This window comes from Antennarius striatus, chromosome 13, assembly GCF_040054535.1.
Source record: "Antennarius striatus isolate MH-2024 chromosome 13, ASM4005453v1, whole genome shotgun sequence".
Taxonomy (NCBI): Eukaryota; Metazoa; Chordata; class Actinopteri; order Lophiiformes; family Antennariidae; genus Antennarius; species Antennarius striatus.
Genome location: NC_090788.1, coordinates 21014269 through 21040652, shown reverse-complemented (window position 1 = coordinate 21040652; position 26384 = coordinate 21014269). Strand labels below are relative to the sequence as shown.

At 40.8% G+C, this 26384-nt stretch overlaps 1 protein-coding gene across 1 annotated transcript in view; it reads right to left on the bottom strand.

Annotated features, from left to right (window-relative positions):
• Positions 1–502: 502 nt before the first annotated feature.
• The window catches only part of pknox2 (pbx/knotted 1 homeobox 2), a 76612-nt gene continuing 50730 nt past the window's right edge, over positions 503–26384 (bottom strand). The window contains exons 7-19 of the mRNA XM_068330457.1: positions 23369–23554; positions 23076–23211; positions 21951–22048; positions 15757–15876; positions 15552–15628; positions 14693–14871; positions 14108–14363; positions 8662–8731; positions 7974–8166; positions 3943–4085; positions 3174–3388; positions 2050–2801; positions 503–1651 (exon numbers count right to left, since the gene is read on the bottom strand). Of these exons, the coding sequence (XP_068186558.1) occupies positions 1593–1651; positions 2050–2801; positions 3174–3388; positions 3943–4085; positions 7974–8166; positions 8662–8731; positions 14108–14363; positions 14693–14871; positions 15552–15628; positions 15757–15876; positions 21951–22048; positions 23076–23211; positions 23369–23554 (2484 nt within the window). The 3' untranslated portion in view covers positions 503–1592. The remainder of the gene's footprint in view (positions 1652–2049; positions 2802–3173; positions 3389–3942; positions 4086–7973; positions 8167–8661; positions 8732–14107; positions 14364–14692; positions 14872–15551; positions 15629–15756; positions 15877–21950; positions 22049–23075; positions 23212–23368; positions 23555–26384) is intronic.

Below are 26384 nucleotides of genomic sequence, written 5' to 3'. Positions count from 1 at the left end.
CACTGAAGACTGCCAGGAATTATTTGATTCCAAAAGGCAGTGGTCCAATCACAGCAGCAGCAGCCTCTCACATTCAGTGACTCTGGGAAATTGGCTGTGGCGCAGCAGCGTTTACAGGCCCTGGCAGAGGAACCTGGACCTGCTAAACGTCTGATAAGGATGATTTGAATGAGACTGCATTCCCCTTTGTTTTGATTACAGGAATTATAAATACCAGCAGTGACCCCGCTTGTGATGCAGCCCCAAATTAATATATAAAAGCAAAAACAAATGCAGCCGGTTTGAGTCCAATGTGACTCAATGATGCACTCAAGTGGTCTGAGCAGGACTTGCAGCTTAAAGCTAATGTAAGTAAATAAACAGACCAGTCATTTCTGCTGTTCCTGAATAATATATACTGTAAATATAAATTGCACAATTCAGAATGTCAAACCTGTGAGATTTACTGAAGGCCAATAAAAGATTATTATGACGTTAAAGAGTCAAAACAGCAGTTCGGAAAACTAATTTATTTTGAATTACATGGATTACAAGAATTCTTGAATTACATAAAATATAACACAACTTTATAGTGACAAAATTGTTTTAATTTGTTGATAAAGTGAATATGAAGGAAGTATAGACACAAAAAGAATCCTCAGTTGAACATAAAGCATTGCCAAAGACCATCAATACTTTACAATTTAATTATCAACACACCAGCAGCAAATTATTTATACAACCCCATAAAACTAATGCGACTTGTATTATTATCGATGATTAATAAAAATTCTGAAAAGTTATCACACAAGCCCAGTCTCACATTGTTCACATAAGTGGAAAAAATTCCATACATGTACTGTATTTACGCCATAGTTACTGGCCCAAAATTCCATCAGAATCCATCAGGTAACAGATGGAAAGAATTTTTTAAAAATCCATCTTGTAATGTTGCAGTAAGGAGGGAAAAAACAACTTTAATTTAGATTCACTTCAAAATGTAATGTGTTCCTTCATACAACATTCCCAGCCATCCTACCGAGGTTCACAAAATCTGTCAAGTAGTTGTTTTTTTGTGTGTAATCCTGCAAGCAGACAAACAAATAAATAACCGAAGAGATGCTGGTGAAAACAGCATAAATCAGTGGCGTTAACCCCCCCCCACCACCACCACCATTCTGTACATGATGAAGAAAATTACTGACAAACATTTTTTTGTCTGTTATCTGACATTTCTTTTCTTTTCTTTTTTGTGTGTACCGAAACGCTTCACTCCTACTTTCTTTTTGTTCTCACACCATCATCACGACAGCCGCTCACACCAGCATCCTCCCCTCCTTTAAATATTAGCATCACAGGCTTCTTTGAAAATACTTGAGACCAAAACTAAAAGGCAGGAAGTCTGAAGCAGACATAGAGATGCTGAATCCTATTCAATGACATTTCCAGCCAGAATTATTCACTCTGTCATTTTACAATATTTATCCCTCTTTCTCCCACTGGAGACTAGAATAACCTTTCATTGGTGCCTGCATTCTCTGTGGGTACAGTACCTTTGACATCCTTTCCCCTAACCGCCCATTATTATCACACTAATTCAGCCTGCAGAAGGCTTAATAATGACTAAATGGTGCAGTCTCCTTCAACTCATGGTACCCCTGGTGGTTTGGCTCTGTGAAGAGACAGAGAGTGCAGTTAGAGCTGGAAGTACCACAGATCTTTCTCTCTTTTCTATCTTTATTTTCCATTTGCCAACACTTTTTCTAGACCTTTAGAAATATGAACGATTCAAATCGGGTTCAAAACGAACGAAATAGTGATGCGGTAACACAAAAAACGAGAGAAAATTATAGAGCAATGCTTTCATTTGGATGGATGACCTTACCCAGAATGCAGTGGGTGAAGCTGAGAGTTACTTATTTATATATTTAAAACACTTTCAGTTCTATTTCTAGAGCCTGTATCTGTAATCTGGAGGTCACTTGATAATTTTTTGTACATCCCAGATGATGTAAATGAAAACAGCTGCTAGCAGGATGCGTTTGAGTGTGTAGATAAATGTTACGGTACCAAGACTCATATTCTCCTCCACCAGAGGCCTCTTCTCGCTGCAGTTCACCACTCGTCCCTGAGCCGCTCCTAGAATTGTCATGATATCCACCAGGGTGAGCTTTCCCTCCTCTTTGGCCTCCTCCACCTCCTCTGACAGCTCCATCGCAGCTTCTTCTCGCTCCTCCAGCTCCTCTTGCGTCAGCATCGCGTTCAAACCCTGCCCTGCAGTACTGTTTCCAACCTGCGGCGGCGCCAGCGAGCACAGCGCTCTCACCTGCCCGTACGACTTCAGGTGCACCACGTTGGCTCTCAAGAAGAGCAGAAGGACGTTGAGGTCGTTCAGCGGGCAGGTGAGCCTGCGGTGGTTGATGACATCCAGCGCCGGGAGGACCTGGTAGACGGAGATGAAGGAGGTGTCCCACACGAACAGCCGGATCAGACTGAACAGGACGATAGGAGCCAGCAGAACATACGTGGCCCCATTGGCGACGCTGATGACCTGAAAAACCAACTGGCCAATCATTTTGCACTGAACCAGTTCAGGGACCCAGCTCTGATCCCGCAGCATCCCGGTCCGGACGAAGCAGCTGAATTCATCCTGCAGGAAGGCGGACAGGTGGAAGTAGGCCAGGTAGAGGCAGGCGGCCGTCATGAAGGTCAGGAGGAGGAAGCCCCTCAGGAACAGCATGCTGACCAGGAAGTAGGAGTTCTGCTTGCACTGCATGTATCTCTCCAGTAGGGGGTACTCAAAGTACCGCTTCTTCTTGGCTCTGCAATCAAAAATAATGTCAGTTACATACACCCCAACATCTAACATCTAACCCAACCACAACGTTCTATGTTTGGCTACCAGAGCCAATTATCTTCCACTGAGACCAGAGGAGGAGGAGGAAGATGTATCTTCCTCTTCCTTTACTTTGTACTGAAACACACTTTTATAACCTGTCTGCTGTTGGTAAAAACTTTTCACTGGCAGTTTGTTTTCATTTGTTGTGGCAATAATTGGAGATGTGAAATTTAAGTGATTGAATAAATGATATTCCAATATTTCAACACTCTAAATCCTGCGTGATTTTAAACACAAACATTAGCATGAAAGTATTTTATTTGGTCAAAAAAATACGATGAACATTGCTCTTCACCGTTGCAGTTCAGCTTGAAATGTCAGAGGGTTCTTGGTGTTCTGCCGCATGTCCAGGATACTCTGGGCCATACGAATGGAGCGGTTATACGACTTGTCCAGTTCGTCGATGATGAAGAGGAGGTCTGAGCCCAGCGTGGGCATCACCAGCTGACGCCAGATCAGAGCAGGAAGGTACATCAACACCGCCATGGCCAGGAGGGAGTAAGGAAACATCTGACGGGGAGGTAGGGGCAGAGGAAACAACACAAACAAGAGGTAGTCTTAACATACGACATACATACAATAACATACAGCATACATACAATAACATACAGCAGTAGCTCGAGATACGAGCAGCTAGACATGAGAGATATTTGAGATACGAGTCATCACTCTGTCCATATTTTGATTATACACAGGTAAAGTGTGCATGTCTACTGGTTGATTTAGGGAGATTGCTCTTTTTTTCAAGGCTGGAATGGATTAAAATGATTATTTGGGAAATATTATTTGACTCGGACCTCAGTCTTCATATAGATTGAACTTGTATCTCATGGTACAACTGTCCTTGTATAAATCTTATAAATCACCAATGATCAAGTCCAGATTAGAGATACTTTTATATCCAGGTTGATCAATGGGCCAATAAACATACTCATTCATACATACTCATTACATTTCTTACAGAACTTTTGCATCAGATAAACACGGCTTCAGTCATTTAGTTTTTCTGCCTCTCTGTGTGGATATTAAAGGGAAACAAGCCCGATCAGAATTTATGAACTTACTTTGTGTACCCAGAGCGAGCGTTCCTCAAAATTCCCATTGCTGTCGAGCTCATGATGCATGAGAGAGTCCCAGCAGTATGTGTCGACATAACCGGCCTGCTTGATGGTGAAATTGCTGGGAGGGAAACAGCTGATCTGAGGCCCTGCAGAATTAACAAACATTGGTGTTACCATCGTCTTCTAATATGGGAATTACTTTGTGAAGCATCATTTGATCCTGATTTCACAATTTGCCTTCACACACACACACACACACACACACACACACACACACACACACACACACACACACACACACACACACACACACACACAGTACTAGAGGTCCACTGCCACACATACTGTACATATGAGCATCTCTACGCCCTTCTCAACTCTGTACATTTCCACTTCAGTACATGGGTACGCTGTACTTCTCAGTGACAACCTGGTATTTAGAATCGCTCTGTGATTCCAAAACCAGTTTACTGCACCTTATATTTAGTTCACCTTGATATAACCACATTCAGCTTCCCGCAGCCTGCTCCACCCTCCAACAGAGGGCGGCGGAGGCTTTGGGCGTGCCGCCTGTTTGAGAGCAACAGAAACATGGAGCGTCTATTTTTTCCGAGCCACCCTCACATCTGCTCGGCTTTCCTCTAATTTAGTGTCAGAATGTCAACTCTGCTGCCAGTCCACCTCATTACCAGCAGCATTACATGGTCCAATTACAACCGGTGTGTGTGTGTAATTAATTAGCGGTGTTATAACTTGTTGATAGTGACACCTAAAATATAATTATGGCACTTGAGGTAATGATGGAATAAATTAATTTATAATTATGGCAGTTAAGGTCATGGAATAAATGAATTATAAAAAATGACCTTTAACAAATGTTATAGCTTGTATTTTACACTGAAATCAAATGTGTTTGTTTGTTTATTTGTGTCCCATGTCTTTTTTATTTTAACAATAGTATGTTACTCATTGCAAATGAAGTAAAAATCAAAATATGACTTGTGGTTGTCTTCGGTTTAGGAATAAAGGTTTGAAATGAAACTCTATTGGGAATGAAACATCGTGAGGATCGATGGTGTTCGATGGTATTACCCCAACATGTTTAGAACCCCTGTATCGACAGACATTCAGCCACAGAACACGGATGTAAAAATCTGGTTCCATGTCTTGAAAGACTTTTTTTTCTTAATGTTTAATTGTAAAGTGAATGAACCCCATGACCAAAGTGAAAACCAGAATCACCCTCAAAAGAGCAAATGCCTTTGCCAAGTCTGTACGTGTGTGTGAAGCTTTCCCAGCCATGATTCCACAAAATGTAGTGGAAATACGTTCAATATTTTTAAGGGAAAATATCCAAATATCCAGTGTGCTTTTGTCCACCAGCTGACCTGCATAGGTCAAAGCTAATCTCCATCCAGAGTCCCTGGACTAATGCAGAAGTTTGCATGGAGCAAACATGGAACAAACTTTTGCTTTCACACTAAAAGCATTCACTGATCACAGAATACTTTTGCCACACATTCTGCTGCAGACATAATGAAATCTCCAGAAGAAAATATAAAAAATATTGTAATAATAATCATTCAAACAGCTGACTGCAGCTGAAAACTTATCAGGTAACTTATTTTTGGCCACATTACTGAAGCAAACAGAAAAAAGATGTTAACTTCAGATTTTTTTAAATATAAATTTTTTTCCACAATTTCTTATGTCTGCATCTGTGAGGATAGCAGTAAACATGTTCATGACAAATCCTTCCACCAAATTTAAGAAAAATTGGAAAAACTGTTGTTTTTTCGTAATTCTGTTTAAGATACCGCGCTGGAACACGTCACATGACCTGCCTCAGTTCTGTGGTTCCAACACTAACTGACAGGTCGTGTTCCCAAACAGCTTCGTGTTTCCACTGTGCTTTTCTTGTGCATCGGCTACAAAACAACAGCCTGTGGCTTCTCATATGCTCTTTTCATGAAATCTTGTTAAATGTTCCCCCGCTCGTCTCCCCCACCCCCGTCAGTTATTTGGCACAAAGGGGGAACCTAAATATCTGCCACTGCTCCCATTTGCTACTCCCACTCCACCATTACCACTGGCAGCTCACCCCCCCACTTCTTTTATTTTTTATTTGTCAGTAAGGATTCTTGGCTGAGAGTCCAGGTGCAGCTGAAGCAGAGCGATCACACACTGATGTGGAACTGACAACCCAGCAGATAACCAGCCAAGATCATCAGTTGAGCCGTGAACACCCCCCCCCCACACACACACACACACACACACCACCACCCCCACCTCCGTTTAATCAACGTATCCTCGTATTTAACTCAGAGAGTGGAAAAACTTTGCCTTGTAATTACATCGTGCAAGTTCCTGGATGCTGTTCTCAATCACCCCCCCACCCCCATAGCAATTAGCATCAGGAGCAGTGGGCTGATTGCAGACCAGCTCAGAGGAGATGATGTTTAGTTAAAAGTCCTCCTCAGCAGAAGCCCGTCTGGCTCTAATGACGCCACGTCGACTTTAGACTGACGGGTGGAAAGAAAAACCGTGAATATCTGCAAAAAACATGTTTTTATTAACAGCGCCGGTGAAAGTCGTTTCACTCATTGACTGTTCATCTGTTTGCTGGAGTATCTAAACAAATCCTTACTTTCTAAGCCTTTCCCTCGTGTTTCCTGGTTACCTCTGAAGGTCACTTTACACCAGAAGCTGTGTCTGTGTGTTCTTCTGTTGGCTGGTTTTCTCATGTGCTGTTTTATACACTAAAAGTACATTTCTATGAAACTTGGCAGATGTTTGGTCCAGGAAAGAGGTTTTTATATATACTGTATATCTTTTTTTTTTTTTTATTCCAAGAACTTCCAGGGGGGTGAAACACGGGTCAGACAAGTGAAGCAGACATGTGATTATTCGGCGTCTTTGGAGGTATAAACTCCACAGAGTGCAGTTTTTGTTAGAAACATGTTTTTATCTTTGTCTGCTACGCCTTAGCGGGACATGAAAGCAGCGCAATAAACTTTAGAGCTGGAGCCGTTGTCGTTTTGTGTTTTCACTAATTTTGTGCTATCATTACTCTTCTAGAGGTCTTCTCTGCTGAGGCATCCTGATGGAGTCAGACCTGAACGTCTTCCTCATGAGAGGCGTTCAATTGTTTCACAGCATCATAACTTTAAGGCGAGTGCTGCGTAATTACAGCTCTTATTGTCATTCCTCTAGTCTTTGGTTTCCTGTTGTAGTTTCATGTCTGAGGACTGAAAACAAAATGATTACTAAAATGTTGGGCATATCTGTATATTTGTATATTTAATATTTCTCCTTATTGTGAATGTAATTAACTGTGGTCTAGGAAGTAAATAACACACAGCACTAGGACAAACAGGAGGATCGTAGTACGGTCCACAAATAAATAATGATTTGAAATTTAGAACATTAAAACAAACTTGTCGTGAATGAAGAAAGTCAGCGGCTCCAGATCATAGAGTTTAGTTGTGTCATAAATCAGGATGATGAATGACACTAAAGCACACGCGTCAAACTCAAGGCCCGGGGGCCAAATGTGGCCCTCTATATCATTATATGTGACATTAAAGATCGGAGTGTCTAAAAATAAATAGGTCAAAAGTGTGCTTTGAATAAAAACTACATTTCCCACAATGCATTAGTTCAGCCCATTTTAACTCTGACAAAAACGTTGTGAACAAAGTTAATGTCCTAACTTGTGTTTGATGTTATTTTTCTTTATTTTCTTGAATAGTTTGATCCTTGATTGATGGAGTTCTGTGGGTTTAACAAATTAAAATAATTTATTATAACAGAAAAACATAATGCAGCCACATATTTTTTCTGTGTAACTGTAATGTTTGTAAGTTGAATAGGTACTAAATTCAGTTATTTAACATTAAGTAGTTACATTTATGTTACATTACATTAAATTTATACGTTACATCTGGCCCTTTGAGGACAGCCGTTATGCTGATGTGGCCCTCAGTGAAAATGATTTTGACCCCCCTGGACTAAAGGAAAAGACAGCAGCTCACCCAGAGAGATCTCTCGTGCGAAGGCCATGGACACAAGCATCAGCGGGAGGCCGACAGACACGAACTTGATGACCTTGTCCAGAGGCAGCTCCAGCTCCAGGTGGCTGAGCCGGCGGGCCCCGGGGCCGTCCTGCAGCAGGGCATCAGATAGCATGGCCCTGGCCGCTTCCTTAGCGATGGACATTCTGAGAACCTGCCCAGCGATAAGAAAACAGTCCTGTTTGTTCCTCAGATAGTGTGACTGCAAGTAAAAACTCATGACCTCACATGCAAGACCGGTGTTAATACACTCTGATATGATCAGACCAGCAGTAATAACAGAAGACCTCCAGGGTCGTATGTTATAATCATGAACATGACTTACCTTGAAGGCCTAAGCTTAATTCGGTGGTACTAGAAGAAACGATTGGCTGCAGAAGCCTCTGTGCGCCGCATCTCTTAAGTATTCAGGGAGGGGCTCTGGGAGAGAGGTTGGATCTGGGCTGGTCCAGCCCGACTTGGACCCGGTTCTAATTACAGGGACGACATCTGGGAGACGGAGGATGGAGATGCCCAGAAGACCTCCAGTACCAACGCTGGGCCGTGCATGTGTGTGTGTGTGTGTCCTATACAGTACATGTGTGTATTTTGGTCTGACCACACTACAGGAGGGGGGGGCTGTGGGCCCACTTCAAACAAGCGAACCAACGCCAGTGGCTTTTTCAGGCTCTGTCATTCTGAGACTATTTTTGCTGCAGTTCAGCCTCCGAGATGAGATTCTGCACCAGAGGAGAAACAAACGCTGAGTAAAAAATCCTTCTGAGAGAATCTGGTGAACAGAATTAAAAGAGCTCTGAAATATTTCATACAACATTTTAAATACAGTATTTTCCGCACTATGAGGCACACCTTAAAGCCTTTAATTTTTTCAAAAATTGACGGTGCGCCTTATAATCCAGTGTGCCTTATATATGAAAACCTTTTTTTTTTTTTAATGAAGGTTTGCCTTATAATATGGAAAATAGTGTAAGCCCAACATGGGTTTTGTATGTCCTGTATCTACATCTCTGTTTAGATTAATCCTTCAAAGTATGAATTCACATTTTTGTGTTGGAAAACAGTTGCCGTTTCTTTTATTATGTAGTGATAACAATTATCCTCACTATTACTGCATGCAGCAATCCCCCAGCACCATAAATTATGAGTTTATTATTCATATTTCCTGGCATGCAGACACAATTTAAACTGTTCAGGATGAAAATGTAAAAGCAGATTGAGGGTCACCCATTTTTATGTTTGTTTGTCTGCACAAAACATCCCACAACATTATTAAAAGATGTCAGTAATATTTTCTGGGTCATGTGAGTCAATAGCTAAAGAGGAGGGAGAATTTTTCTTGATGTACTTTTCAAGGATTTTATGAATTTATGAATACATAAGCAATCAGGGTCAAAGAAAAACATTTTCATAGTCGACTAATATTTATGAATATTTCATATTTAATGCGGATGTAGGTCGTGAAGAGTGTGCTCTCTCGTCTTCATCTCCCCCGTGACTCTTCCTCCGCCTCTCTGTGTGGGTGGGGGCGTGACTCCCTGAGTCTCTGCACCTGGATCATCCCCTCACCTGACTCCACTCTCCTCTGCAGCAGCTGAACCAGCATTAGCATCGCTCTGGGCTCTTCTGTCTTACAGCTATCAGATTTGTTCTCATGCTCTCATTAACATGTTTTCCCACTGCATGAGTCCATCAGTGCCAGTTCTGCCATCCCATAAATCCACAACCCGCAGCCTTTGGCTCCTACCAGCATCAACCAATCACATTCCCAAACCGCATGCCTGCCAATAGACTCCTCATGTAGTCATGTTTGTTTGTGTCGACTCATATATACATATATATATATATATATATATATATATATATATATATATATATATATATATATATATATATATATATATATATATATATATATATATATATATATATATATATATATATATATATATATATATATATATATATATACAGTATGTCATGGTTCGGTGCTGGTGCTCTGTTCCTCTGCTGTGGAAAGGAGGTGTGGCAGGAGGTGGGGCCGAACTTGTGGGCGGAGCCTCTTCTCCCCACCTGTTCCTGATTGGACTGATTAACCTGAGGCTTTAAAGGTCGTCTGAGCCTTTGGTTCTTTTCCGGTTGTTTTTGTGCTTCTGTCCATGCTGTTGATTTATTGGCTTTAGATGGATAGATATATTTAAAGATAAATAGATAAATTTAAAAATTTATTGATTTCTGAAGAAGATTTCTGTGCTGGTGTTCTGCATTTGGGTCCTAATTTTTTCCTTTCGTATTCCTGTTCTGGACCTGTAAACGTATCTGGAAGATTACAAATAAGGTTACAATGAAACAAATATAAAGATCACAATAATTCAAATTTTTTATAATTCTTAAAGGATTGTGTCCTCATCCACACTAAATATCAGCTCACATGTTATCTGCTTACATCACACAGCATTATGCTGAAGCCCCCCATCACCAAACTAAATGCAGGAGGAGGGACCGCTGCAATTAGAGGTGAAACTTTTTCAGGAGAGCAGAAAACAAGTGTACAATTATGTAAACACACCCGCTGTAACAATGGACAATGGAGCCAAAGCAGCGCTGCAGACACCCTGAGGGTAATTACCATTTGCCCCAGGAAAAGCTTGACTGCTCTGTCGAGCTCTTACAATGGGAGCTGACTGGAAAAGTGAGAAAGTGTGTTGATGGGCGTTTCCTAGTAAGTTAAATCACAGGGTAGAGCGGTAACCAGTGGGGGGGGGGGCACGTGACAGGAAAGGGAGAGCACTTAAACCAATATTTAGACTCCTGACACTGTAATCTGAATAAAAGCGGGCTCGGAGCAGAGGGTTAATGTTGTCTTTAGAGGACAATGCTCTGGTCTCGTTGCCCTGGTGACGCTCAGCGATGGAGACTTCTCCTCAGTAGAACAATCATAACCTCATCAGTCCAGAACACGTCACACCTCCCAGCCTCTCTCAGCTCCATCCTGCTGCTGCAGATAAAGGAGAGATCAGTTAAAGCTAACCCCCCCCCGACACCCTCCCCTGGACCATCACACTCCGTCTAAAGTTACCTGGTTACTTAAAGTTACTCGTGCTTTGACATCACCTACATCCCATATACAGTATGTCCACTTCCTGTTTGACCCTCAGCTGTTAGTTCAGGGCGAAACATTAAATTTTCACATCACAAAGTCAAACTGTACCTTTACATGTTTTAATTATCAAAATTGGCCTATTGAAACACAATAGATTATGACAACAAAGTGTACAAATGAAATAGAAATATCCCCTATTGTCTGTCACTTGTTCTGGAAGATCCATTTAAAAAAAAAAGTAATTGTGAAAAGAAAAGAATAAGTAACATACTTCACAATGAACAATCAGAACATTCAATTAAATGTGTGTTTTTTCTTTTTCCAGTCATCTTCACATTAGAAACGAACAACTCCATGTGTGTGTGTGTGTTTGCGACCGGCAGAGAGCCGGGGGGGGGGGGGTTGTTTCACAGTCTCTTCAAAATCCTTCACATAAAACTGAAAGAAAAAATTACTACTGAGATTTTTTTAATTTATTTTTTTCATCAAAATTGTTTTCTTCCTTGAAAAAATTTTGTCAGCAAATGACAGCGGCTCATATGGGGGGGGGGGGGGTCCAAAGTCATTGTCCATCCTCTGTCTGCTGATGCTGATGAAGAGATGGGGGGTGGGGAGACAGCTTGTAGCGCCATGCTTTTAATTTTGTGACAGAATCACCCCAAAAATACACAAGCAGTTTGCTAAAAAATTGATGGTGGAAGTCCAGTCTGTGCATGGAAAGGAGATAATGCAAGAGTCTCATTCAGAAAGTTTGTAACATCAACAGAAGCAGTTTGTCCTTCTGAGGCCACAAAACATGAAAACTGAATAAATATGCAAACCTTCAACACCAGAATGCACACATGTGAAAGCTCTAATATACATACTTTATGTGCAGTCTGTGTACATCGGGCTACTGCAGCTGTTCTGCTCATGGAAAAATAAAGAATTAGCTAAGGATCGTATCAAAGTCATGCTGGAACAGCGAGTCGTGTTTCACTCATGAGGAAGAGACATGCCGAGTGTCGTTTGACCTGAGAGTCATTCAAAAGGCATGAATGATGTGGAAGCCAACATTTACAGCCACGTCTACTCATATTTGGACAGCACTACAACTTTTTCTCCTTTACTTCAACTCATCGCTCTGTTCTGGTAGAAATAATCCACTAGAACAGACGTGTCAAACTCATTCTCACCGAGGGCCACATCAGCATAACGGCTGTCCTCCAAGGACCAGAAGTAACTAAAGTAACTAAATGTAACTAATTGTATCTCATTTTAATGTAAAATAAATGTAACTACTGCTTAATGTTAAATAACTCTGAATTTATTACTTATTCAAGTTACAAACATTACAGTTAGACAGAAAAAAAAAGTGTTTGTTTCTCTGTTATAACATAAATCCTTTTAATTTATCAGAACTCCATCAATCAAGGATCAAACTATCAATCAATAAAGAAAAATAACATCAAACACAAGTTAGGACATTAAGTTTGTTCAAAATGGTTTAAAATGGGCTGAATTACTGCATTGTGGGAAACTTTGACCTTTTGATCCATTCACTATTAGACACTCTGACCTGTTATGCTCTTGAGGGCCGCATAAAATGATTTGGAGGGCCACATTTGGCCCCCCGGGCCTTGAGTTTGACACATGTGCACTAGAAGATCTCTTCAAACTGGCCTAAAGTTGCACATACCACATACCACCCATGATTTGTACTTGCACCCATCCATGAGCCAACGGGAGCCTTGTTCCTGTTGTTAACAACAGACGAACCATCGAACAAGAAAGACTTAGTCCAAAGGACAATACAGTAGTGATGCATGGATTTGCTCCGACCTCATCTAAATCCATGACTTTATGTTCACAACCAAATTATTTTCTCCATATTTCAGATCGGCACTTGTGTGACGTTAGGTTTGTCACTCAGGACCATAAATCTGATATTAGTGTGTGTACAAGAACGTATCGAGCTTATCAGAAGACTGAATGATTATTGTCGTGAAGATGCTAAGCCTTGTGATGTCATCAACTTTTTTTCAACACCATTCTCAGACAGTGTATTATTTCTCACACTTTCACCCTAACAGCTATGAATCAGAACGGTGGTTCTTTAAAGATAAAATTTATCACTTGATATTTCTGATCGGCAGACTTTCATCCAAGCATATTGCTGGACGTGTTCCACATAAAACTATGTGCATGAAGTACAGGGTTAGTATTTGCAGGGAGATTTCTTCAGATTGTTTCAACAGGGCCCAGTAACTATAACTATAGTCAGCGTTTGTCTGAATCTACTAAAGTTTGTAAGTCGGATATTTGTATCTCGGGGAGCACCTGGTACATTCGTGAAAGGAACATCCTGTTCTCAGTTGGACTAAGTTGAGCCTTTCAGAGCCTTTCAGCTGGAATTCAGGACCACGGATCAGTTTGGGACAAAACATTTAAAAAGACATTGTGGTTGGACGTGTGACAGCTGTGACCTTTAACAGTTCAAACTGAGCTAAACTGTTGTTTTTCACACAGGGTCAAAACGTTTTACTCCTGAATAATTAGTAGTTTGTTTGTGTGACTCCTGAAGGCTCATCGTTCTCCTGTTCAGTTCATTTCTATGCAAAACCTTCTGAAAACATCCAATGCGATCAGGAATCGCCTCACCAGCAGTCCTAAAGTAATCCTGGAAGTAATCTGGAAGTAATCTGAGTTCCTGTACCATTTCCTTCCACACTTAATGAGCCCTGAGGAAAAAGATGTGCTACTATCCAAATATTTCATGAGCTCACTGCATGAGGACGTTGGATATTGAAATGGAACAACACACACTCCCCATTGAACCGACACCTCCTGTCATCATGATCATGATGGATCTGAAGACGCCACGACGGCTGTGCAGAAGATGAGCTTGGAGAAAACCTACTATGCCCTTAAATACTCTCAAAAGTCACTTAGCATCAGTCCTAGACTGGATGAAGTCATACTGAGGGGTCAAAGTTCACACAGTCTGTCCCTCTACTCCAGTTCCTCTCTGTGCTCCAGGCTCAGGTCTCTCCTCCCCACTCCAGGCATTTGCCTCCCCCTGTTGTTTTCCTCTTCTCCTTCCTCCTCCTCTTCTTCCTCCTCCATCCCTTCCTCCTCTTCCTCCTCCTCTTCCTCCTCTTCCTCTTCTTCAGTGCCGTCCATGGAGTCGTCAGCTCCCAGCATGGCTTGCTGCATGGCCAGGGTGGCTGAGTCTGATGACAGCGACTGCAGGCTGTCCATACTCAGTGGGTCTGAGGGGAGAAAGGAGGCAAACAGCATTTAGAAACAGTATTTATAAAGAGTATTTTAGCTTTTACAAAACGCTAAAATACTTTTTTCATGAACCTTTATTCACTTAATGACAGTAAAGTAAAGGAAACTGCTCTCTGCCTGCTTCATAGCCTTCAGATTCTCTACTTTTCTCTTTCTTTCAATTTTTGGCATTACATTTTTTCACATGCATAACAAGAGTCAGCAGTGTCACCTAGTGGTTATAAGGTGTTAAATGCATGTATTTAAAATACAATTTCTACTTAAAAATGTGAACACTACTGTTTATTTTTGGGAAAATGTGCCGTACTGTCGGAGTTGTTCCCTGTTTGAGATCTGTGTGTCTGCAGGACTCCGGCCACGATGGAGTCCGGCCAGAAGCGCTGCGTCGGACGGTGCTGGGACTTCATCTTCTTCGCTTTAGGAGCTGGATCGGGATTACTGGCGTCCAGCATCGGCTGGAGAATACGTCGACGAGCGTTTATGAACCTGTGGGAGCAAAAAGGTTATTGGAAGTTAATACATGGGACCCAGGACAAGAAGACTTACACTGTGATATTATTGATTAAAAGAATTGTAGTCATTAAAAAAGGTCAGTGAAACAATTTAAAGCCTGACATGGAAAAAAAAAAAAGCTTAGGAACAACCACATGTCAAGATCCAGAAGCCTTTAGTGAAAATAGAAAGTAAAGTAGTAAACGTATTCTGTCCAGAGATTAAACCTTTGATTGGAAAAATATTTGCATATTCTGGAATAATGTCTTGAGTGATGGTTGGGCACTGTTTTATTTTTCTCAATCTTACAGAAACCACAGATACACAATAAGGATTTTATTTTCTTTAAGAATGGATTATCCTAGATTAATTCAACATATTTAAAAGATAAATACTTTGAATCTGCTTATTATAATAACGGCCACCATGTTTTTCAAATGTATTTTTATATTTTGAAAAATATGCATGAATATGTCCCATTTCTGACAGACTTTGTGGATTTTGGATGATTGTCAACGAAGGGCAGTCATGTGTACTTTACATGTATGACCAGCAGATGGCGCTACATCACCAACAATATAAATGATCAGTTTCAGAGGAGCAACGTTTCCAGTCATGTTTCTACCCCAGTCATGTGAAGTGGACACCCTGTTCACATGAGGACAGCATCTTACCAGTTGTTGACTTGCAAAAGCGTGAGATTTGTCTGAGCTGCGATTTGCCTTTTCTCGTCTTCTGTCGGGTACGGGTGCTGAGAGAAGACAGAAACGATTGATAGAAGGGACTCTTGTTGTAGCCTGTTAACACTGATAATCCCATCATCCTCCACAGATTACCATTTCAGATTAATGTACAGTACTCCCCTCCCAGAGACCTCACCATGAGATGCTGGAAGAGCCAGGAGCGCATTATGTTGGTGGCGTGTTTGGGAAGGACCCCCCTCTTGTTCTTGGACTTCTTGTCTTCGCTGTCCAACAGAGACGATAAATCCACGTTTACCTTCACAACCAATCCCAGGGACGGGGAGAGAAAAAGGAAAAAAGGACCGGATAGTAGGGCTTAGTTATTGTTGCCACGGAAACAAAAGGGAGACTACCAATTACCTATTCCTTTTGGGAACAAGTTCAGCAGCACCTCCTTGAGTGTCACCATGGTAACTAAATTTGAGTAATTATACTTAAAATACAGAACCCTTGATGGAGTGAAAGCAGGAGAGGGTCGTTAGACTATCTGACACTTGGAGGACTTCATAAAGCATCAGGTCGGACCCCTGGTGGTCAGGAGTTTCAGAGTGTTGCTGAATCAGCGAATAGTTGGTGTTTGAACTTCGGGTAAAGTCTGGATTAGTGAGATTAAGAAAGTTATCAGTCATGAAACTCCATTGTTATTCAAAAAACTAATGTTACATCATAATCAGATTATTTTGACCAAATCCTCTACTAACCATCCCATTGCTGCTTCATTGAAAGAACTAATGTGGATTAATCCACTGCTAAAAATAGTCCCTAACACACATTTATTTGTGTTATTTAAATTAATGACCCCTTCTATAATGATATTCAAATTCATTACAGATCAATATAATCTACAAACTGAGAGTTGTGCTTTAAGTGGGGGTCTTAGAACCCAATCCCTGGGGGGTTTCACAGGGTCTTCACAAACACAAGGAATGATTCATTTACACCTAAATTCCATCGTGTGGAAACACAAACACACAATCTGTGACTGTGATGGTCATGGGTCACTTTATGTAAGTAAACATCCAAATGTTTATTTCGTTACAGTTACATGCCCTCTCCCCCACCACCTTCCCCAAACACACCACCTATTCACTGCATGACAGGAATTCAGCTTTTGCATACGCTTCTCACACTTTTTCACACAGTTGTACAATTCTACTGTAAATCCACACTTAAATTTGAGTTGACTGGTCCGTCAGCATCAGAACATATCAGTAAAATTTGCACTTGGTGACAATCTTTCCATCAATCAGGGGGCACAAAGACGTAATCTTAAAACCTGTGACTGGATTTATTCTTTGAATCTGTTGTCACAAGTACTTGAAAATGAGATCTCAAAAATGTTTCATTTACTTCTCCTAGACAACTATGAGATCTGTAGGATGCCAAAGTGAGACTAAGTCTTATTTCTCCTGTGTCTCTTTCTTTTCAGGAGCAAAAAGATGCACTAAATCTCAAATTAGTCTCCTTTTAAGTTTCAGAAGAGATCTCAACAAGGTCTCATTTAATTCTCAGAGTTTCTAATAGTCTCACCTATTTCTACTGGTGAATTTTAGGAGAAACATACGAGAAACATTTTAGAGATAGAAACTAAAATGATGAGGTGAGAATCTTTGAGCAGTAAAATTTTCCTCTGGGCTGGAGGGTTCTGTTGGGTTTGTCTTACTGTAAAAGCACTTTGAAATGTCTATAATGTGATTTTGTGCTTTACAAATTAAAATCGATTGATTGATTGATTGATTGATTGATTGATTGATTGATTGATTGATTGATTGATTGATTGATTGAACTTTTCAATTAGCCTGTGCTGATATCTTACAACCACTTCTTGAGTAAAAACCCATTGACAGCCACTTGTTTATGTGGAGTTTCACATCAAATATGGAGACTAAATATTTTTCTCCTTATGATAAAAAGTTGAAATGAGTGTTTTGGTTAGTTTTTAATGTTAGGGTGAAGGTTGACTTGAGGACTAGACCTGCAGTGACAGGAACACAATGGACATGTCCCACTCACAGGTGATTCTGATGTCCCATGAAGACAGTAGCAGCTGATCGGTAGCTCACTAACGAGTCTGACTTTGACCTCATCCCTCTTCCCCCCTCTGCTTCCCCTCGATATGTAAATGAGTTATGCTAATGAACTAACTCCAGTTCCTTCCTTCACCCTCTAGCGCCCTCATTGGCTGCAGGATATATCTCATTGATTTTATGTTTGTCAAATCCCTTTCAGCTAACAGCGGTGTTCAGACATGGCAGTTGGGTGCTGCTTCATGTGCAGCTGAGTGCTAGTTCTAGCATTTTAACAGTTTGATAGCAGTACGCATTTAATATGAGACTGGTGTGGGTGTATATTTAATGTTACTGTCACATACTAACTGGACTTTGATACATAAAGAAATACAAAAAATACACACAAAAAATACAAATACAAAAAAAAAATTAATAATTGATGTGAAACTTCTTTTTTTTTTTTTATTTGTGACTATACCGATGGGTACCCCTGATATCAAGTGCTCCATTGAGTTTTAATGTCCATTCCTGGAGGCTAAAATGTTTCAGAGGTGTGTTTACGGGTAGGACCACTAAAAAAAGTCATATGCATTAGCAAATAGGACAAAAAGTCATGAATAAATAAAAAATGCATCCATACCAAAGAATATAAAATTGATTAATTTTATGCAGAGGAAGGAATCCCAGCAGTCTCTGAGCTAAATAACAGACAACCCCCCACTATACCCCACCCTGACACACAATACCCATAAATACACATTGACAAACACACATATCCCTGCTCCTACACTCCACACACAACAACTCATTACGGTTGCAGCTGGGTGTCACGTGGATCGCCCTCCTCTTATCCCCCCCGGCCCTGAGAGCGCTCGGGTTCCGGGGGAAAGCCAGGCTGAATTAATTGGCAGCGTGAAGCTCCAGAGTGTGATTACTCGGGGCTCGTCGTTAAATCAGCGGCGGGACTGTGTTCAATTCCCAGCCTGCATGTCGCACACCGCCTCAGCTGGGTCACGGCTTCGACAAGGCCACCTCTGACTGTCAAGCACCGAATTACCGTCCTGAAACCGAGCCATGGTGGCTGCCCACGGAGCCCTGTTTACACGTTATTTATTAATATCTAGAGGCCAATGTCGGGCCTCTCAAAGCTGAACAAAGGCCGGTCTCACCAGTAATGTTAAATCCAACCAGTGGGCTGGGGGATTTTTGGAGACACAAAGCAGTAAGGATGAAATAAAAAAATACAAACACATAAATGAATCTGAAATAAAACTAGAATCTAAATTTTGTTCTGATATTAATTCTTTTGCAAAGCCTTTTTTAACGTAATAACTTTTTACAGCGGCGACACGGTGAAAAATTCTTGCAGAATTCTAATCCATTTTATATATTATATTATTCTATTATATTATTCTATTTACTCCACTGGTGCAGATTCTCATTTGTCAGGTCTTGGTTATCCTTGAAGGTTGAATGTGAAACAACTGGACGTCTTCTTCGGATGAGATGTCACGTCCCACCTTCAGCTTTAACTGACTGCGTGGAGTTCAGACGGTTTCCAACACACAGACAATCCTTAAGGTCACACATTAGCAGCTGAGTCCAAAACACTATAATTGGTTGTTACGCTGTTGAAGACAGAGACGGTTTATTTGCCAAATGGTGCATCATGTCATTAGGATTATTATCACTTCCACTTGATTCCAAGTGTGAACAGTGGTGAATTTTTCTCAAGAGAGATGCAGAGACTGGAATAAATGGGGGTGAGGGGTGGATCAGAAAACTGCCTCTGTTATTCCGCTTTGACAGAGAATGCTTCTTCCACTTTCTTTTCAAATCATCTGTGTTTTCTACCAAAAATGTTTGTATTGTTGTATTCGGTGAGTGTCTTTTGTACTTTAAATGTTGTTGGATTGGCTTTCCTGTGCTGAGGTATGCAGTTGTGGTGTGTTTGTTTGATGTGTCTGTCTATTCACACCATTGTTCTGCATGCTGAACATTGTTGAGTTTGTGTTTGGGTGTTTAATCCTTCAGGTGAATCCGTTTTTTCCTCCACGTGTTACAGATGTGTTCCTGTTGGAGAAAATCTTTTTTTAAATTCCCAGATACTCCAACCACATTAGGAATTACCAATAAAGATTTTCCAATAACACAATGAAATTTAAGATTTTAACAGCTTCTGTTCCAGAGAGTGGTGATGGTCAGAGAGCAGATAACGGTCCATGAATGTTGGTTTTCCATAAACACAGATGTTGAGTATTCCATCCATCTCATTTTCTACTGCGCCGTCCAGAAAGGGTAACTAGTTTCCTCCGACATCCTATTGGCTGTGCCATGTGTTCACTAGTGTGATCAACCAATAAGAGGAAACAGGAAAACAGAGACCGAGGGCCAGCGAGGGTGAATCACAAGCGACTGGTTCAGTTTGTGGACGACACCTGGGTCAAAGGTCATTACGTTCACATGATAGGACGTCGGTAGGAATCAGATGCCAGATGCTATCATATTTAGCTCAGATGCTATGATGAACACACACACACACACACACACACACACACACACACACACACACACACACACACACACACACACACACACACACACACACACACACACACACACACACTTACAGTACCTTCACCAGATAACTTCACACACTCTGTTTTGAAAGAATGAAATGGATTTGCCTCTTTTAAATGAAGAGGGCTGCAATTCACAGTCATGTCTGCCAAATAAAATCAAACTGTTCCGTCAAACCAAACAAAACAATAAAGCAAATAGCAGGTTGTAATGAAATATAGGCCACTAAACAGCAGCACTGCAGAAGCAAATAGAGCACAGCTTCATAAAGCTTTCAACAGGTGTATTAAATCAGGCGAGCGAAGCCGTGTTGATGCCGTTGTGCAGGTGAACGATGCCTCTGCTGCGCCATTTGGTAAAGAGTCTGTTTTTGTTTCCTCTAAAGCCTCAAATCAGTTCCAGTCACCATCACACGGAGAAAAATACCTTTACAGGTGTTTACCAGCGAACATCACAAGCATGGAGAACTGTTTTGGGTGTTACTCGTTGGATTTGATTTACGGAAAAGTCTGAGAAAGTCTGAAAATTAAAGTTAAAATCTATTTAAAAGACAAAAAATATTCAAGCACTGCCATGTACTGGTCCTGATCGTCACAAGATGCTCACCAGAGCTGTGTTTAACCATCTGTGCTTTCACTTTCTTTAACTTAAACATGTTCAGGTCATGGCAGCAGGATAATTAGTCTCTAAAAAAGAAATCCCTTCCAGGAGCCTCAAACGTCCTCCTGGGGGACGTTTGAGGCTCTCCAGGAACAGATGACATGCGCCATCCCTCCAGAAAGTACCTCCTCCAACCTGCTGGATTCAGCATTAAATAACAACATCTGATTGGTTGAAATGTGTCTGAAATCAATAAAAACAAACCGACAACAATGAGATCTTTGGTTTCTCAAGGTGAATTTGGAGTTAGCACACAATCACCTCACTGGAATCGTCCACTACAGGTTTCAGGTTTATGGGTGCCTCTTCATGATAATAAGTGATTATAATAAAAATAATCATAATAAGTGACGCCGATGCTTCTGTAGGACAGTAATTGGGCCCCAGTGACCCAGAAATGTTTGGCAGAGGTGCACAGTGAAAGCTTTTTATATGGTGGGTAATTTGTGACAAATATGATAAATAAATATGATAGTGACCTATGGTACTTAAGCATTAGGAGTTCTGTGACCTCTGACCTCTGAATGTTTTGCTATTTGATGTTAACTATTGGTCGAGTCCACTGAGAAAAGTAACGGAAATAAAACAGAGTCATCAAAAATAAAGTGATGTGTTGAACGTTTTGGTTACCAGGAAGTCAGAGTGTGTGTGTGTGTGTGTGTGTGTGTGTGTGTGTGTGTGTGTGTGTGTGTGTGTGTGTGTGTGTGTGTGTGTGTGTGTGTGTCTGTGTGTGTGTGTGTGTGTGTGTGTGTGTGTGTGTGTGTGTGTGTGTGTGTGTGTGTGTGTGTGTGTGTGTGTGTGTGTGTGTGTGTGTTCGTGTGTGTGTGTGTGTGTGTACTTTATTAGTGTGGTGTGCTTACATGACTGTAATTTGCAGGAAAACACGATAAGATCATGTCAACACTGAATGACACTGAATGAATGTCATGTAAATTGTGTCTCTTAGTGGGGTGGGGGTGCTGTATTCAGACAGAGGCAATAAAAATGTGTCTGGGGGGGTCTTGTGAGATGTAAAGAAGCCTTGTGTTAACTCTAAATTGAAACCTACGGGGGAGGGAATCCGACAGGAGACGGTTTCTACCTGTGAGTTCTGGATCTGGATGGTTCCCGGAGGCAGTGCTTGAGTTAACACTTGCCCCTGCGATGTCACCATGGCAACCGGCTGGTACAGGGTCCCACCTGAGGGGATAATTTGCCATCATAAGTACGAAGCATCTTCAGTCCTTGACAGACCACAAAACAAACGCGCAGCAAACGAGAGACAGAAATATTAAATTCAAGATGCATTAATGCACCTTAACCCAGGCATGTGTGTGTGTGGTGGAGGGTTCTGGCTTAATTAGTCTTGATCAAGACACCCTGATCACAGTGTGTCTGAGCTCTTCCAGTGTGTAGCGATCAAAGCCGGAGACATCGATTTATTTTGGGTTAAAAGGGATTTCCAGAGGGCAGGATTAACATTTCACTGTTCAGACCCACATTCTGAGCGGCGAGCAGCTGGAGGAGGATCCTGTCACCTCTATCTGCTGCTCAGAACTCACTACAGATGCATATGATGATAGATAGTAAAATATATTATATGTAAAGGTTAGGATACTTTTTAAGATGTGTGTGCTGTGCAATAATAGAATAAAAATCAAAAGCATGCTCTGATTATAGATTGATTATTGACTACTACACAACCGTGTGTTTTTGACAATGGGACAGAGATCATTGGCATTACAGTATCACCACTTCATTACTTTACAAACTGTGATACTACATTACTTTAATGTGTTTTCAATAGTTTAGTTAGTTTATTTAGATGACAATAATCACAAAAATTAATTTAAGTTATTCTTGAAAAATACTGCTACTACCACTAGTACAACTATTATTATTATTTTATTTTTTTAAATTAATATTATTTTTATTATTATTATTATTATTATTATTATTATTATTATTATTATTATTATTATTATTATTATTATTATTATGTAGTGGAGCACATAACTCCACTAACATTATTACTATTAATAAAGGAAGACAGGTTTATCATAAATGCTCATATCATCACTAAAATTAAAAACGACTATGAAACCATCAAATATTCATTCATAAAAGACGACCTTAACTTTCCAAGTTTGAATTCTAATAATCACGTGTGACAAAATGAACAGTGTATCCTCTGTGTGTTTGAGTGTGCGTGTAATTAAATGCTCACCCGACACCACTTGAGAGTTGATTGTAGTCATGGCAACATTGCCCTGTTGCAGACCCCCGGCAGGCACCACAATCCCTGAAGGGTTAACAGAGCTGGAGACAGAGGTCATGGATGGAGAGGAGGTCTGAATTAGTTCCTGGGGGATCACAGAGAGACATCGGTGAGCACAAGTCAAGAGGATGTTTGTGATTGAAGATTCCCAACAGCAAACTCTACCTGGTGATAAATGACACGGGGTATCATGGCAACTGCTGCTCAGAGGGGGGGTACTATAGAGAGCATTGGTGACTGACCTGCTGCATGTTGAGACTGGTGTGTGAAGGAGAGTACGGTCCTCCCAGGTCGTTACGGAGGAGGTTGTCGCTGTGCATCTTGGTCTTGAGGCAGGTGATGTAACGGTTGCAGAAGTCTTTACAGAGTTCATTGACCTTCTCTAGTTCCAACAGGTGGATTCTCAAAACCTGAATGGCCTTTACCATCTGAAGGACACAGAACACACCATAACCTGATCACCGCACGTCTGCATTCATTGTTAGTTAAAAGTAGCATCAATTTATAAAAACTGTGATGAAAATGTGCATCAAAATTTCTAATTTATTAAATTTCTCATGTTATGCACAGATTTCATGTTTCTATTCGGCTTTAAAACTGTTTGGATAATTTGTTTAAACACGGTGAGGCTGGACTAGATCTTAGAACAACCATGAAATTAATTAATTAATTTTCATCAAGAAGAAGACACCAACTTTACAATATTAATTATCAAAGCAGACAGTTTCCACTGATATTTGTGGTACGGACAAAAAAATCTGAGTAACTGAGTGATATCCAGGACAAGAACACCCATAAAGGTCTCCACAGCTCAGCTGAATGAGCTGATTTTTACTCCAAAGGAGTGACTCTCACTTCTGTCCTTCCACTTCTTGTTAAGTTGTACTAACCAACACCTGACAGGATGTGAACTTATGCATGTTTTTCCTATATGTCCTTATAAACCAGGTTACATTACATTATTCAAAAAATAAACCTGCACCTTTTTCAATTCCCTGTTTGTATCTTGTACATAAATAAATAAGCATTCCTAATATTAATACCAGAACGGCAGAGGGTAGTCACACACCGCTGCAGGGCCGTGGCTGCGTTTGTCTAAAAGACGCAGAAAAATCTGCTTTGCATTTCATTGGTGTTACAAAAACTGATATTAAATATTGTGCTGGTGGAGAAGATCAGACGGAGTCGGCGGCTGGCAGGATGACTGTAGTCTGTAGTCGAACATCATTCAAGAGAAAAAACCTCCTAAAACAAGTAAATTAATTACACAACCATGTCAAGGAGGGTTAAGATACAGCAGACTTTGTGTTTCTGCTCAGACTAGAAGTGTTGCACTTTGCATTCATTTTAGATATTAGAGCGTTGAGTACAGGACAGAACAACAGCAACGCATGAGATGATGTAGTTTGTCTCCTGCTGCGTCAGTCGACGGTCAGTAGACGGAAGTCAGTAGACAGAAGTCAGTAGACGGTAGTCAGTAGACGGTAGTCAGTAGACGGTAGTCAGTAGACAGAAGTCAGTAGACGGTAGTCAGTAGACGGTAGTCAGTAGACGGTAGTCAGTAGACGGAAGTCAGTAGACGGTAGTCAGTAGACGGAAGTCAGTAGACGGTAGTCAGTAGACGGAAGTCAGTAGACGGTAGTCAGTAGACGGTAGTCAGTAGACGGCAGTCAGTAGACAGAAGTCAGTAGAATATTTTCACAAGAACATGACGCTGAGGTTCACCAGAAACATTACATTCAAATCTGTTTTTCAAAGAGGAACTTTTATCTACTTTAAAAGCCAAATCTATTTCTAATATGTACAAATGTATGCTTTGAATCTTCTAACCCACTGCCACAAACGTTAGCCATAATCCACACTTTCACCTACGACATGGATTCTGGAGATCTGGAGGTACTTTCTTTGGTTATTTACTGTTCTCAGGGTCTTCAGGAAGACTGTGTCCAATGCCAAAAATCAGCTCATTTATAAACTGAATTCATAGAATATTTGCGCAAACTTGGTCATGGAATGTGCTAAACCTCCTGTTGTGCTCCAAGCTTATCTAAAGGCTATTTATTAATTATTGTATCCTAAACAAACATGGGCCAGGCAGAAATTCTAACCTACTGCTGGACTTCACATTTAGTTTCATTGTTCTAAAGCCAAGTATTGATTTTCAGGATTTTTCCTACACTGGTGTTCCTGGCAAGCTCACAAAAGTTTAAGGCAGTGTTCCAACCAGCAGACGGACCCTGATGTACGCAGACATCACGACATCTCACTGATCTCCTTAACATGAACGTATTTTTAAACTCGTGCACATTCAGCTGTGAGACGAGTTTAAAAAACAGAGTAAACTACATCTGGTCACATACATTTAGGATCTCAGGGGTTCTGGTGACATGGATTTTGCTGCGAGAGCAATATGGAGTCATTTTAAAACATTAAATAAAAAAAATTAAATTAAATTTTAAAAAATGTATTTAAAAAAATGTAATTAAAAAAATGTAATTAAAAAAATGTAACATTTAAAAAAATGTTTAATTAAAATTAATTTTAATGTAAAAAACAAACAAACTAGAAAACCAACAAAAAATAAATCCTCCTCTTGTCCAGTTCAAACATGGACTAAAGGAATTCTTAAGGTGGACTCTCGGTGACTGACGCCCCTAAAGTTGTGGAGGAAACTGTCCCAACACCATCTGGTCTGACATTTTCCAGCAATTTAAATGAATGGAGCAGCAGGGATCAAATAAACTTGTATTATAGTGAATATGGATGATGCAAAAACCTCTTAAACACATGCATAAAATTTTGATTTTGAGTTAAGAATAAAATGTGAGTATCCCAGTTAATGCACATCATCTGTGTGAGTCTGCATCCCCTGCTTCAGCAGTATTCTCACCTTCAAAGTCACAACTCAAGGTCAACAAAATGGACAGAAAAGTGCTGGGCCAAGGAGGAGATAAATCAGCTAATTAATCTGCACTCACTTAATCAGGGGACCAGTAAGTCTGCCCAGTGCAGCCAGTCAGGCCCAGTGTAACATGACTGCTCTGTGAGCGTCAGTGCCCTCTGGGAGGGGCGCCCACACCCAGTGCCTCATAAAACACACAGATGCAGGGGTAATTGACTGTTCAGTACTTGTCGGGCCGCCATCACGAGTCCTGTAATGGCAAGAGTGCACTTCCTTTTTCTTTTTCTTTTTTTCCTCTTGTGTCTTTGTCTGGCTTCAGCTCCTCCCTCTCTTTTCTCCATGAACACCATCAGCAT